The sequence below is a fragment of the Pongo abelii genome, chromosome 14 (assembly GCF_028885655.2).
Source record: "Pongo abelii isolate AG06213 chromosome 14, NHGRI_mPonAbe1-v2.0_pri, whole genome shotgun sequence".
NCBI classification, from domain to species: domain Eukaryota; kingdom Metazoa; phylum Chordata; class Mammalia; order Primates; family Hominidae; genus Pongo; species Pongo abelii.
In genome coordinates, this window is record NC_071999.2 from 120,164,186 (window position 1) to 120,179,653 (window position 15,468).

Consider the following 15,468-nt stretch of genomic DNA (forward strand, 5'->3'; position numbering starts at 1 on the left):
AATGGCCTTGGAAATGTTCCCCTTGTGGCTCTGTAGGTGTGTGATGGGCCCTCCATGTGTGATGGGTCCTCCATGTGTGACGGACCCTCCATATGTGATGGGTCCTCCAGGTGTGGTGGGCCCTCCATATGTGATGGGTCCTCCAGGTGTGGTGGACCCTCCATGTGTGACGGGTCCTCCAGATGTGTGACAGGCTCTCCATGGGTGATGGGCCCTCCATGGGTGAGGGGCCCTCCAGGTGTGTGATGAGTCCTGCAGGTGTGACAAGCCCTCCAGGTGTGTGATGAGTCCTGCAGGTGTGTGACGAGACCTCCAGGTGTGACGGGTCCTCCAGGTGTGTGATGGGCCCCCCAGGTGTGATGGGTCCTCCAGGTATGTGACGGGCCCTCCAGGTGTGATGGGTCCTCCAGGTGTGTGACGGGCTCTCCATGTGTGATGGGTCCTCCAGGTGTGATGGATTCTCCAGGTGTGTGATGGGCCCTCCAGGTGTGTGATGAGTCCTGTAGGTGTGTGACAAGCCCTCCAGGTGTGTGATGAGTCCTGCAGGTGTGTGACGGGCCCTCCAGGTGTGACGGGTCCTCCAGGTGTGTCATGGGCCCCCCAGGTGTGATGGGTCCTTCAGGTGTGTGACGGGCCCTCCAGGTGTGACGGGTCCTCTAGGTGTATGACGGGCTCTCCATGTGTGATGGGTCCTCCAGGTGTGATGGATCCTCCAGGTGTGTGATGAGTCCTGCAGGTGTGTGACAAGCCCTTCAGGTGTGTGATGAGTCCTGCAGGTGTGTGACGGGCCCTCCAGGTGTGTGACAAGTCCTCCAGGTGTGTGATGGACCCTCTAGGTGTGTGACTGGCCCTCCTGCTCTGTGATAGCCTCTCCAGGTGGGCAATGGGACCTGCAGGTGTGTGAAGGACCCTCCAGGTGTGCGACGGGCTCTGCAGGTGTGCGATGGGCTCTGCAGGTGTGCAAAGGACCCTCCAGGTGTGTGAAGGATCTTCCAGGTGTGTGATGGGCTCTGCAGGTATGTGAAGGACCTTCCAGGTGTGTGTCAGGCTCTCCAGTTGTGTGTGGGCCGTTCCAGGTTTGATGGGCCCTCGGATGTGTGATGGGGCCTCTTCCCGGGAACAGCAGGCAGGTTACTTTGTGCCCTCTCCCAGGCCACACCACATGGCTTGTGGTCCACTGAAACCACCAGGTCTTCTCCCAGCACCCTGGGAGGCCGAGACGGGCGGATCATGAGGTCAGGAGATGGAGGCCATCCTGGCTAACACGGTGAAACCCCATCTCTACTAAAACTACAAAAAATTATCCGGGCGCGGTGGCGGGCCCCTGTAGTCCCAGCTACTCAGGAGGCTGAGGCAGGTGAATGGCGTGAACCCTGGAGACAGAGCTTGCAGTGAGCCGAGATCGCACCACTGCACTCCAGCATGGGTGACAGAGTGAGAATCTGTCTCAAAAAAAAAAAAAAAGAAACCATCAGGTCTTCTTCATCTGAGCTACTCCCAAGAAAAAGGCCCTTAATACTGTGTTCTAGTAAAGGAAAAGGTAGCTCATTTTGTTCCTCCCTTGGGAGATGTCAAATCGTCAGTCTGTTTCTCTACATATTGACCTTTTGTTCAGATTGTGACAAGACCTGGCCGTCGCCGTCTTATCCAGGCCATGTGACAGGAGGCCAGCCGGGGGACCACCTTGAGGCCAGTGCGTGTTTAGAGTCCAGTGAACTGTGGGCTGAAGAGCAGGGCAGTAAACCCACCGCTGCCCGTTCACCATGATTTAGAGTCCAGTTCCCTGCACTGTGGGCTGAAGAGCAGGGCAGTAAACCCATCACTGCCCGTTCACCGTGATTTAGAGTCCAGTTCCCTGCACTGTGGGCTGAAGAGCAGGGCAGTAAACCCACCGCTGCCCGTTCACCATGAGTAAGTGCAGAGTTTAAAACGCTAACCGAATTTGGCGTTCATTGCGGACACACTTTTATTGCTATTTTACGAGGTATTAGTGCACAATGGGTCTGGATTGGTGACGGCTTTATTTGCGCCTCGCTGTGTCAAGTTCCCCAGCAGAGACCCTCACCTAGCACTCTACTCCCCACCGGCCAAGCGGACCAACGTTGCGTGGAGGCAGAACTTGACGAAAGCTCGTCTCGAGAAGCACACGCACCCCTCTAACTCACGTAACAGGAAGAGGTTCACGTAGACCTATGCGGCACGTGGCTGGAACAGGGTTTCCCAGGACCCTCGGGGGGACCAGTCAGCCTCTGTGGTGGAGCATCCCGGGAACTGAAGGGCGTCCTGCAGGCTCTGCATGCGGCACACAGGAGTGCCAGCCACACAAACACTTGACACACAATGCTGGCGCAGGAGGACCCAGGCCAGGAGGCTGTGCGGGTCAGTCAGCTGGGTGAGGTAGTTACATGGGTTGGGTAGTAGCTGGGTGAGGTGGTCAGCTGTGTCAGGTAGTAGCTGGGTGAGGTGGTCAGCCGTGTCAGGTAGTAGCTGGGTGAGGTGGTTACATGGGTTGGGTAGTAGCTGTGTCAGATAGTAGCTGGGTGAGGTGGTTACATGGGTTGGGTAGTAGCTGGGTGAGGTGGTTACATGGGTTGGGTAGTAGCTGTGTCAGGTAGTAGCTGGGTGAGGTGGTTACATGGGTTGGGTAGTAGCTGGGTGAGGTGGTTACATGGGTTGGGTAGTAGCTGGGTGAGGTGGTTACATGGGTTGGGTAGTAGCTGTGTCAGGTAGTAGCTGGGTGAGATGGTTACATGGGTTGGGTAGTAGCTGGGTGAGGTGGTTACATGGGTTGGGTAGTAGCTGTGTCAGGTAGTAGCTGGGTGAGGTGGTCAGCCGTGTCAGGTAGTAGCTGGGTGAGGTGGTTACATGGGTTGGGTAGCAGCTGTGTCAGGTAGTAGCTGGGTGAGGTGGTTACATGGGTTGGGTAGTAGCTGGGTGAGGTAGTTACATGGGTTGGGTAGTAGCTGTGTCAGGTAGTAGCTGGGTGAGGTGGTCAGCTGTGTCAGGTAGTAGCTGGGTGAGGTGGTCAGCTGTGTCAGGTAGTAGCTGGGTGAGATGGTTACATGGGTTGGGTAGTAGCTGGGTGAGGTGGTTACATGGGTTGGGTAGTAGCTGGATGAGGTGGTCAGCTGTGTCAGGTAGTAGCTGGGTGAGGTGGTTACATGGGTTGGGTAGTAGCTGTGTCAGGTAGTAGCTAGGCCAGCACAAGTATCCCAGTGTGCTGAGGGTGGCAGCTGTGGGTCCAGGGAGGACCCCAGGGCGAAAGGAGGGCACTGAGGTGGGAGCAGAACAGGGCCGCAGAGGATGGAGAACACGTCCGGTGCCCTATGGCATTGCCAGGCCGCACTGGCTGTTGGCATCCAGGCCCTGTTGGGTCTCCTGGGTCCTCCCCTCCAACCCTGGAACAGTAGAGGGGTCCGAAGCCTGGCCTGACTGCTCGTTAGCCGGGGAGGAAACCTGCGCCTGGCAGCTCTCTGAGGGCCTCACAGTTGGGAAACAGCAAAGCCACAGCAGAGCCGGGGCTCCTGGCTGCCCTTCGGAGCCCCACAGGGGCTACAGGAGAGGAAGGCCTGGCACCCTTGGGGCCAACCGGCAGGTGTGTGGGCCGAAGGCACCTGTGGTTACTGCCGGGGCTGTCTCTTCCCTCTCTTTGGCTGTGGCTGGCACTGCAGGCCAAGATGCTCTGGGAGAGAGGGGCCAGCCACAGACCAGGGGGCTGACGTCAGCCTGGCAGCACTACAGAAGGTGAGGTGAAGCGGGAAGCCTGAAGGTTCCTAAAGGGGCCTTTGGCCCTGGAAAAGGCGCATCAGAGCTCCGTGCTTGGAGGAAACGCTGTATATGAAATTTGGTCCCTCAATGCTGCTGGAATCTTCCACACCATGGCTCCAGGACAAGCGTGGGGGCAGGTTACTTACGGGGAAGGGGGCTGGGGGAGGCTGGAGCACCAGGTGGGAGTAAAATATGGGCTGCTGCCGGGGCAGGAGGGTGGACCAGCCTCAAAGGCCCCAAAAGACCCAGAACCCACTCCAGATGGGCAGGGCAGCCAGGAGTAGGTCACTGCTGCCGTCTGCTGTCAGAAGCGGGAGTTTCATCCTGCCCACGTGGCCCCCAGGTTCCAGCAGAAGACAGCTCCTCAGGAAGCAGGGAGCTCAGGCCTGAAGGGGCCATTAGGCCTTTTTATTTACCTGAAATGGTGGCCCAAGGCTGGGTGAGGCTTCACAGATGTGAGAAGCAGCTGGCATCATAGCAGGTGGAGCGGGGAGCTGGCAGCAAGGCTGGGTTGATTCTTGGCCCCACCTGCACGGCTTGTGTGGCCCCAGGTGTCCATTGCCACCTCCTGAGATTCCTTGGGCCCAGGCCTGTAGTGGACACAAGCAGGCCCCTGGACACACAGCCAAGCAGATGCGCAGCCATGTGGACAAGGAGCCCAGGAAGCACAGAGGCTGACCCTGTGACACTTCCCCCCAGATGCTCTCTCAGGGGTCCACACCCACTATGGCCCATCAGCCAGGCCACTGGGAGGATGACAGCATATCCATGGGACTGGGGGTCAGCAGTGCTTTCCTGACCCCTCCTCCATGATTCTGGCCTGCCGGGCACTGACTGCCCTCTCCAGGAGCCCATGTCCAGCCAGGATGCTGCCCCAGTGCCCATCGGGGCCATGGAGCAGGGCTCAGGCTGACCCATGAACAGCCCACGTCCTGCCACAGGGACTCGGGGGACTTCTCTTATCATTCCCAAGAGAGGTGTGGAGTTTTCAAAAACCTGCCTGAGCACACATTTATATCTGGCAATTTTTTAAAAAACTAACTATTGAGGAGTCACATAGACATGACTTGGCATGAAAGGAGCCAGCCCCAGAAGAGCCCACAGCACAGGTTCAAGACCAGGCAAAACTAGCAGAAGGGACCAACATCTGCCTGGCATCTGCTTCCTGGCACTGAAGCCTGGTGACTGGGGAGGCACAAAGAGGAACCTTCTATTTATTGTTCTTGATATCAAAAATGTTAAATTACTTATGAGTGGCTTTCACCAAAACAAGTGGTGGACATATACTCAGAAAACTGCATGAAAAAGTTAATCAGGAGGCCGTGGGCTGAGGCGGCTTCAGTGCCTGGGACCCTGCGTGAGCACACCGAAGCCCACTGGGAACTGGGCCACAAAACTGATGCTGCCCAGAAACTGCCAAACTAGCTTCTCACCAGGGACTTCTTCCTTTAACCAGATGTCTTTTCTTTGTCCTGCTTCTGCAGACACTTAGAAAAGAGCTCCTCCCCTCAACTTCGGTGGAGCGCTGAACCTCACACTGAACCTCACACTGAACCTCATGCTTTCTGGTGCTGCTCAGTTCATGAATTGCTGAATGCTCCAACAGACTCCTTTGAATCTCAGTGTGCATGAGCTTATCATCTAAAACTACAAAACACTACTGAGATAAATTGAAGGAGACCTGAATAAATTGAGAGATTTGCATTGTGGTATAATAAAAAATACATCTGGTCTTTGTCCCCTGTTCCAGGGACGGAACTCCTTAAATCTTTGGAATTTCCTGATAGGGGTGTCTGATTTCACAACAACCCTTTTTCACCGCATTTGTTTACCCTAATGAGGTGACTCTTGGGGGACCCCAAGGTAGCTTTAGGGTGGGAGCTTGTTGCCAGAGGAACCAACCACGTAATCAGAGAGGAACTTCCAGCCCCCCTCACCCCCAACTCCTGGGAGGCACCAGAGATTGAGTTTGTGTTCAATCACCAATGACCAATGACTTAATCAATCATACCTGTGTAATGAGGCCTAGATAAAAATTTTTGGGCATCAGGGTTGAGGAGCCCCCAGGCTGGGGAGCTCCTGCAGTGCTCAGAGAGCAGTGCCCACCTCCCCGCTCTCTTCACTGGGCTGTTCATGGGTTTCCTTTATAATAAGCATGATTGTACGTAAAGCACTTTCCTGAGCCCTGGGAGGTGTTCTAGTGAATCTGAGGGGATGTAAGGGTCCCCAAATCTGCAGTTATCAGGAGTGAGTGTGGGTTGGTACTCATGGTACCCATGTACAGCTGTCATCAGAAGTGGGGGCAGAGTCTTGTGGGACAGAGCCCTTCACCTTCAGGGTCTGTGATACTCCAGGTCGTCAGTGTCAGAAGTATCACAGAAGAGTGTGTGACTCCCCAAAACAGGAAGGACTTTTGAGATGAAGATGATTAAGAACAAACGGGTCCAGAAGTGCTCTCCGGATTCCTCTTTTTGCCTAAAGCAGGGCACAGATTTACAAAGACAAAGGACATTCTGTCCCCTCCTGCAGGGAGAACAAAGGCTAAGCCCTGAAGACAGTGTCAGGCCCTCACACCCGCAGATGCCCTGACAAGCTGTGCTCCCAGCCTCTGCCAGTCCTGTGCCTGGCCCCAAGCTGCCCACAGAGGGACCTCGGTGCTCCCATCTGTAGAGTGGGGTCATCACTCTTGCCTGAGGGACCTCAATGCACCCATCTGTAGAGTGGGGTCATCACGCCCTGCCTCAGAGGCCTTGGTGCTCCCATCCGCAGAGTGGGGTCATCACCCCCACCTCGGGGACCTCAGTGCTCCCATCTGTAGAGTGGGGTCCTCACCCCCTGCCTCGGGCACCTCAGTGCTCCCATCTGTAGAGTGGGGTCATCACCCCCTGCCTCGGGCACCTCGGTGCTCCCATCTGTAGAGTGGGGTCTTCACCCCCTGCCTGCCCCTCAAGGTGTTCAGGGCCAGGAGGGCTGTGTCCTGCCTCTCCCCAGAGTGGCCTGGCCTTTGTCCCTGAGGAGCTGCTTTCACGTTGCCCTTTTCAGACCCGGACACAGCATTGCACCACGGAGAGTTGACCTTCCAGCCACTTCTCGTTGACCTCCCAGCCCAGCCCAGCCCAGCCCAGCCCAGCCCAGGTGCCTCTGCCCCTGTGTGCATAAGGGCTGGCCCCGCCTCTCCTGCAGGGCCCTGGGCAGCTTTCTCCCACAGCTGGGTCTGGGGTTCAGCAGGAGCCGGCGCCCAATGGAGACACAGGAGAGACTCCCTCCCGCTCCAGGGCACGGGAGTCCTGCTGTCTCTGGTGAACCCTGCACCCACCACAGCCTTCAGAACCAGAGCCAGAGAGAAGACCCTGTCTCCCAGCAGGGCCACCCTTCCCTGGGGTCCCGGGACGTCCGTGGCCCTGGTGAGGCTTGGGAAGGCCGGGCGTTCAGAGGAACTCAGGATGTCCACGGCTGAGGGTTTTGTGGGGTCACATGGGAAGGACACGGGGGAATTTCCACACCATTCACAGCACAGGGTTTCCCACGGGAGCTCTCTAGGCTGAGGCCTGTGGGGCGGGGGTGTCTGCATCCTGCGGGGCCCTCACAGGCGTGGGGTCCTGGTGTGGGGAGGCCCAGCCTCTATGAGGTGATCATCATAAGGGACGTAGTGACAGCCCCGTCCCCCTCCAGTGAATGCTCAGCTGGGGAGGAGGTGCGGAAATCCTGTCTTCCTTGCTTGGATCTCGGTGTCTGTGGTTTCCAGGACGGAAACAGGCAGCCTGAGCACCGGGGCCCCCACGAGGTGGTGCTGTTGGCCAGGGAGGAAAGAAGCGCAAGGTCATCCCTGTGGGCTGGGCTGGAGCCGGGCGGGGCCTTTGCTTGTGGAGGGCGCCCGATGTCCCTTCGTGGACTGCGTGTGGAAGGAACTGCTCTGGCCTCGGCTCTGCCCGGCCACACGGTGCCAGCACCACTCCCCACCCCCAGCCAACAGCACTGCCCACTCGGGGGAGATCCCGGCCGGGTTTCCAGACCTCAAAGCTGAAAGGCATAGAGGGGCCCAGCCAGGCCCAGGCCCCAGCACCTGCCCCAGGGATGCACTCGCTCCCCGCCCCCCACGCCCCACTCCCCAAGCCTCCTCCAGGCCCTAGCGCCTGCCCCAAGGATGCACTCACCCTCCTGCTCCTCCTCCAGGCCCCACTGTAGTCACTCATAGGCGTTGCCAGGCCATGGCGCTGCAGCGCTTTCATTTCAAAGTGGCTGCCTTTTGCGAAACTCCACGTAGAGACGTGCTGAACTCGACTGTCTACGACGCCCAGAGGGAACCGGCTCCAAGAGGCCGGGGACTGGCTGCACCTGCTGCTCCGTGTTCAGCACTCCGGACAGGGCCTGGCAGGGGCCAGCAGGGATCCCTGGACGGCTTGGAGGCCGCTCGGGATAGAATGAAGCTAAGAAGGTAAAAAGCCACAGTGCAATGCAGCCCCACTCTCATAAGACAATCTATGCCTCTCTCCGTATATGGCACCATCCGTATGCACAGGGATTGATTACATGTTCCCACATGTGGGCATCTAAACCCAGACAGAGAAAACCCTGGGAAGAACACACGATCGTTCCAACAGCCCCGAAGGAACCAGAACGTTGAACTGAGACTCGCCCTTTCCCACATCACCTGCAGTGAAAACACACAGAACATCTGGCAGGGGTGGGGGTGACACGGCAGGGAAGAGGCGGCCGGCGGCACGGACACAGGTGTTTGGGGCCCGGCAGGGACACAGCCAAGGTGCAGCTGGCGTGGCTGGAGGAACTGTGCCGGCTCAGGGTCTGTGCTGCTGTGTGTCTGCCGCTCCCACCTGCCCAGGGCTGGGCTCCAAGGCGGCCACCTTGGAGGTGCAGGAGCCATGTGGGGCTGGGCCATCTCCCCCAGCCTGGGAGGGCTCTGACAGCCTCACTCACTTACTGGAGTCTGCACAGGTCACGGGCCAGTGGACACTGAGGATAAAACTAAGGCAGGCTGGGCCTGGGGCAACACAGGCCACCACCCCAGGACCACTGGCTGGCCCTAGAAAGCCCAGGCGGCATTTGTGCCCCGTGGGACTGAAGGCCAAGGGCAGCGTCCTTCTAGGGGGAGTCTGGGCTTCCACCCCTCCCTGGATGTCACTGCAGCTGATTTGCTGAGCTCAGGGCTGCGCATCTACAGAGGGTTCCTGCCCTGGGCCACTGCCTGGTCCACTCCATCGACCCCAGCGCTGCTGCCTGAGCCTCTCAGCCCAACAGGCTGGGCAGCAGCAGGAACACGCCCATGCTGGGCGGGGCGGCCGGGCGGAGGGAGCCCCCGGCCTCAGCAGCATCAACCACGTGGCAGGAGCTGCTCTCCAGCTCTGCGGCGCGTAAACCTGTTTCCTCAGGGATGTCTCCTGCTCCCCACAGTCTCCAAAGCCCAGCCTCGTCCCCTCCATTAAGACAGGGCTTGGACTCACCGCTGACCATCCTGGATGCTGACTGCTGCTGCCAGGCCCCTCTGAGCTCAGCGCCCACTGAGCTCTTCCCCAGACCCCCGGCCTGGCACAAGGCAGCCCCATTCCTTGGGTGTGTGGCTGCTGAGTGCCCTGAACAGCTCGCTCGGGACCTGCCCGCCTCTCTGATGGGAGCTGGGGCCCAAGCCAGGTGGCCACTCACATCCCACAGGGTGTGTGCCTGCGCCACGGGAATCTCCCTGCAGTAGGAAGGTGTGAGCTGGGCCTGGCCGCCCTGGAGTGCCCAGAATCAAGGCTCGGAGGAGCAGCACTGGAACTTTACCCCCCGTGGCAACAATCACCTCTCCGGGGTCCCAGGAGTCAGCCCTTCCCACCCCAGCACTGGCCCTGATCAGCTCTTCCCCCGGACGCCGTGACCCCCACCCCACCAGACAGTGAAGGAGGAACAGAATTACCCTGGGTTTGAGGAAATCAGCTCAGAGCCCAACAGAAGTCAAAGGCGTGTCTGATGCTGGAAGGCTCATATTCTAACAGCTAAGCCACCGCCAAGCTCCTGTGTCTGCAGAGCCGTGGGACCGCCCTGTCCTAGAGGCGGCCGCTGCCAACATACCCAGAATGAGGCCAGCCACATGCGGCGACAGGACGAATACACGGGTGGACAGACTCACGCCGATGCTTGCTCTGTGGGGGAGGGTGCTGGGAGCCACCTGGCAGAGCTGCCGCCTCCTGCCCCACCAAGGGGACAAACCAACCATATTTCCGGAAGCTTCTCTGGGTGCCTTTCTGGTTGGCACAGTCGGAGGCCGCAACTAAGTCACACCCAACTGCCCGGCAACCAGGACAGCAGCAGCACTCGCCTCACGGCGGGACAGGCGGCGGCTGTCTGGCTTCTTCAGCCCCGTGATGCCACGTGGAGGCTTCGCTTTACCGGGTGGGCCTCAGGGCTACACCCACCCAGGACAGCCTGTCCAGGGCCCATTTCCGGTTGTCTGGGAAACGATGACTCTGGGGCCGATGGGCACTTATCTTTTGTGGTGTCTTTCAGTCAAGGGTGGGTGCTGGCTTTGGGGGGTCCCCTTTCTTCAGCCTGGATGGTGCCCCACTTTGATCAGAGCGAACTACCCAGGGGGACAAGCTCTGCGTGGCATGTGGCTCCCTGAAAAGGGCCCCTCCCTCCCTGGCTGAGTGATGGGCAGAGCTCACCCTCTGTGAGCCTCTGTGTTATCATCTGCACCACAGGGACGGCCCCCATGTGTCTCCACGGGAATAGACAGTGCACACAGCGTCTCTGCCTGCGGCCTCTGACTGCCTTAGAGACACCCAGATCAGAGATGCTGCAGGTCACCTGCCCGTGCCCTCCTGTGCACGTGTGTGGTATGTGTGAGCATGTATGTGCTGTGTACATATGAATACGCACGTGTGTGTATCTGAACGAGAGAGCTCTGGGTGGGTTCTGGTGAAACTCATCTTACAGGGATGTCCTGGAGCCCCCCCACACCCCTAGGAAGACTCCCTCTCCTCCTCTGAGTGGGGAGCATATGGCTTCCCTCCAGGGACAGATCCTAGTGCCAGCACCACAGTCTCTGTTGCTCTCGCAGTCACAGCCGGGGCTCAGCTGCGTCCACCGTGCTCCTGGCTCCTGCAGGGTCTTCGGTGACACAGCAGACACTCCATCCCTGCCCTGCACCTCTCACCCCTGCCTGGTGGGGGTGCCTCCAGGAGCTGCAGCTCACACGAGGCCCACAAAGGGCTGAGCCTCCCCTGCTGTGCCCCAGGGGCCTCTGTCCCCACCCAACAAGCCACTGAGCAAGAGGCCAGGGCAGGAAGCGGTTGAAGCCTTCCAGCTGGTGGAGAGGAGTATCTGGTGGAGAGGAGGAGTATTTGGTGGAGAGGAGGAGCATCTTCCCGTGCTTGTTTATTGTTTGTTTAAGGTCACATCATCACTCACCCAGTGGGCAGTGGGCTTCAGGCGTGGCTCACACCTGGTGTGGTCATCGGCGCCCCAGCATTGCTCAGGGCTGGTGGGATCTTTAGCCCAAAGGCACAGTTTGTGTGCCCGCTCCTTCCAGGCCTGGCCAGTCCCACAAGAAGAAAACAGAAACCTCAGTGCCTGGCGAAGAAGGCTCTTGGGCGGCAAGTAGGTGGCCTGACCACCCTCCGTCCCGCCTCCTGTGCCCCCAGCCCCTCCACACCCTGCCTCCTTCCTCTTCTTCGCCAAGCTCTGAGCACCCTCTCCGGGGCGCTAGGCGCTGTCCTTTGCCCTCTTCCTGGTGGAGAACGGGATGCAGCACACCCAGCTGGTCTGCACTCTGCAGGCCGAGAGGAGGGCAGGTGGGTGAGAAAGGGTCCTGGGCTGGCGCTGTGGCCACAGGTACCCCGAGAGCAGCACCCCCAACCTGAAGTGCACTGGGGGGTCTCCCCTGCACCTGCGTATGCACCCCCTTTCATCAAGTGCACTGGGGGTCTCCCCTGCATTCTGCCTGCACCCCTTTTATCAAGCACACCGGGGGGTCTCCCCTGCACTCTGCCTGCACCCCCTTTTCATCAAGCGCACTGGGGGGTCTCCCCTGCACCTGCGTATGCACCCCCTTTCATCAAGCCCTAGGGGCTGTGGTGAGTGGCCGATGAGAAGCCCAGTTTGCTGGTTTCTGCTTGAGGCCTGACTCGGAGGACATGCGGGTCTCCAGAGGATGCCTGAAGACAAAACAGCAAAGAGCACATGGGCCCTGCCTCCGCCTCCGCCTGGAGCCACTGTGTCCCTAAAAGACCAGTGACCCGGGTCCGGGCCTTTTCCTGCACACGACTTCCGCCGCGGTTCGTGATTACGCCTCTGTAATCTACAGCCAAACGTGCCCTCGCACTCAAACCTTGATGTGATTCTGCTGCGCCCAGCCCCTGCCACCTGTCCAGGAACCGTGAACAGAAACACGGTGTGGGGCAACGGACAGACGGCTCGCGGGTGACAGCCTCAGTGCACAGTCCTCACTAAGACATCCACCTAAAACAAACTCTTGAAAAGCTTGATTTTTCTTCCTTAATTGGCAATCATGGTGCCCATGAAGGGATTCCTAGCGGACTGTCCAGGGACACTGCAGGGACCTGGCACCTTGGCCCCAGCACAGGCCCTTGGGGACTCTCTGGCCCCTGTACAGCTGCACGTGGTGGGGTCTCTCCTGGGTCCTCCCGGGACTCGTCTCTCTGGGGCCTCTCCTGGGTCCTCCTGGGGCCTCTCCTGGGTCCTCCTGGGGCCTCTCCTGGGGCTGTGCTAGGGCTCAGACCTCCTGCTTGCTGACAGCCCTGAGTTTCGGAGACTTTTCATTTGTTAAGGAGACAAATTCTCCTAGTTGAAAGATACTAGGGGCCAGGTGCTGTGACTTATGCTTGTAATCCCAGCACTTGGGAGGTTGAGGCAGGTGGATCACTTGAGCTCAGGAGTTAAAGACCAGCCTGGCCAACATAAGGAGATCCCCATCTCTACTAAAATATAAAATTAGCTGGGCATGGTGGCGCTTGTGGTCCCAGCTACTTGGGAGGCTGAGGCAGGAGAATCACTTAAGCCCAGTGGGTGGAGGTTGCAGTGAGCTGGGAACACACCACTACACTCCAGCCTGGGCAACAGAGTGAGACTCTGTCTCAAAAACAAAAAAAGAGATGGAGCCTGCCAAAGCATTTTCCAATGAACACGCAAGTGTGCACGTGAGCTGACGCCCATTCATTACAGCCACGGCTGAGGACTCTCGGCCTTCCTGGGCAGGAGCCTCCCCGGTATTGGGAAATCAGTGTTGGGTCTTGTAAATGCAACTGGACGGTGATCCAAAGGGGGAATTTGTGAGATGAGGTAGCAAACCTAAGAAGCCACGTCTGCTCATTTCTGCTGGCAGCTCTCCCCACTGCACACTGCCGGCAGCCCCACTGGGCAGGTTTTCTGGGACAGCTGAGTCAAGGGGGATGGGGGCTGAGACCAGGAGATTTGGACCCAGGATTGTCCAGTTTAGGGCAGAAAACAGCCATCAAGCTGCGTGTTGAGTGCCAAATTCATCACCAGGAAACGATGAGAAAAATAGAGCTGTACTTGGAAAATACCTGCCCATTTTAAGCCCAGACTCAGGAGTCAAAACAACCCCAATGTCCTAGTGAAAGCCGGTGTGACCTGGTCAGAGTAGGAGTCAAAAGAGGCAGAGACTCTGCTGAGTTGGGGCAGAGTGCAATGTTCTCGAGGACTTTCTCTCCCTGGAGACATAAAAATCTGAGAGCAGGTAGTGCAGGTAGGGCTGTCATCATCACAGCAGCAATTCCTCAGCAAAGCCAGACCAGTCGGGGGCTGAGGGCTGCAGCTCTCAAAGCTGGCCCTGGGCAAGGACGCCACCTGGCAGGCACAGCTGCAGCCCCTGTCCTCAGCTTCGCCCGTGTCCTCAGCCATGGCCCCTGTCCTCAGCCTCGGCCCCTATCCTCAGCCACGGCCCTATCCTCAGCCTCGCCCCTATCCTCAGCCTCGGCCTCTGTCCTCAGCCGCAGTCCTTGTCCTCAGCCGCAGCCCCTGTCCTCAGCTTCGCCCCGTCCTCAGCCTCGGCCCCTGTCCTCAGCCTCACCCCTATCCTCAGCCACGGTCCCTGTCCTCAGCCTCGGCCCCTGTCCTCAGCCACGGCCCCTGTCCTCAGCCACGGTCCCTGTCCTCAGCCTCGGCCCCTGTCCTCAGCCTCGGCCCCTGTCCTCAGCCTCGGCTGCAGCCCCTGTCCTCAGTGTCGAAAGTCAGGTGCTCCCATGTGCTTTTAAGAGGTGGAAGCTGGGGTGATTTTTAAACATTTCTCTCTGTTGTGCTATTCTACATTATTCTCGTTATTTTAAATGACTGGTTAAAATGTTAATGTAACTGTTGTTTGTTTGTTTGAGATCGAGTTTTGCTCTTGTCACCCAGGCTGGAGTGCAGTGGTGCTATCTCAGTTCACTGCAACCTCCGCCTCCTGAGTTGAAGCGATTCTCCTGCCTCAGCCTCCCTCAGCCTGTAGCTGGAACTACAGGCGCATGCTACCACGCCCAGCTAATTTTTTGTATTTTGGTAGACACAGGGTTTCACCATGTTGGCCAGGATGGTCTCGATCTCCTGACCTCATGATCTGCCCACCTCAACCTCCCAAAGTGCTGGGATTACAGGCTGAAAGAAGGTTTAGTATCATGTGACTGTTTTATAAAGCCAATAGAAAAATTCATCCTTTAAAAAAATCTGTAATAAATCAAAATATTGATAAACTGTTAATTCTGAGTGGTAGGCATTTGATAATTGCTTTTTGTATTTTTGTGTGTTGTTTAAAATAAAACACTATAGATCCATGGGCCCCTTCAATGCGCCAGTGTCTTCCCTCCCCACACCCGTCTTCAGGGCTGAGGGCCTCAGGCAGTCTTGGGGCTTCCCTGGACCTACACAGCATCCAGCCTGGGGACACAGGTCATCTCTTTGGAGGCTGCCTAGCCCCGGCCCCAGGGCCCGAGGCTTGTTGTGAGAGGAACCTGCTTGGCTGTGACACCAGCTGTGTATGCATGGCTTCCCACCGCCTGCAGGACCCAAGTCTGCAGCTAAAACCTAAACAGGAGAAGCCAGTACCATGCACTTATCACCTCTCCCCTCTCCTTCCTCCCTCCTCTCCCTCCTCTTCCCCCTTCTCATCAGGTCCTTTTCCTGGCTGGTGGGTAGGAGACATGGCCTGGCTATGGGGTGAGGTGGGGCATCGTGAAGCTCGTCCCTGAGCTCTTCCAAGGTCCCCGACGTCCTGTTGCCTGCCCTCAGCCCCTCAGGCTCGGTAGATGCTGAGCCTCGGCAGCGCCCAGGGAGAAGGGGGGACCGCTTGGGCTCGGCTCTGCCCACCACACACAAGGCATGTGGGCACACCAGAAACCGTGGTGGGGGGAAAGTCCTCCTACCCCCACCTAGTGTGAGCCCACAAGCATCACTCACTCGTCTTCTGACAGATCTCCCACATCCATCTGGGACGGCTTCTCTTCCTTCTTGATATCGGTGACCACCTGTGGGGAGTGGAGACGTTTAAGGGATGGGAGGTGTCAGCCACGGGCACTGAGGCATAGCCTGTGGACCTGCTGAAGGATCAGGCCAGGGCACAGAGGCTGCCTGGGCCTGGATGACCTCCCATCAGACAGGGCTCTCTACTGACTGGACATTTCCAGTTAGGGGAACCTGACCAAGGAACTGCACCCTTGATGTGGCTTGGCTCCTGGACTGAAGACCAGGTCT

The 15,468-nt window shown here is 58.3% G+C and overlaps 1 protein-coding gene across 6 annotated transcripts in view; it reads right to left on the minus strand.

The window, feature by feature from the left end:
* Positions 1 to 4,140: 4,140 nt before the first annotated feature.
* The window catches only part of C14H13orf46 (chromosome 14 C13orf46 homolog), a 21,021-nt gene continuing 9,693 nt past the window's right edge, over positions 4,141 to 15,468 (minus strand). For 2 of the 6 annotated variants that reach the window (XR_008512847.2, XR_008512848.2), the window contains exons 6-8: positions 15,175 to 15,242; positions 7,923 to 11,295; positions 4,141 to 4,358 (exon numbers count right to left, since the gene is read on the minus strand). Coding sequence is in view for 4 of the 6 variants with exons in the window: in XM_054529320.2 (XP_054385295.1) it covers positions 11,255 to 11,295; positions 11,417 to 11,533; positions 15,175 to 15,242 (226 nt within the window). In the remaining 2 variants the exon portion in view is untranslated. Of the gene's footprint in view, positions 4,359 to 7,922; positions 11,296 to 11,410; positions 11,534 to 15,174; positions 15,243 to 15,468 lie in introns of those variants that run through there. The other 4 variants (XM_054529320.2, XM_054529321.2, XM_054529323.1 and 1 more) reach the window with 4 other exon arrangements.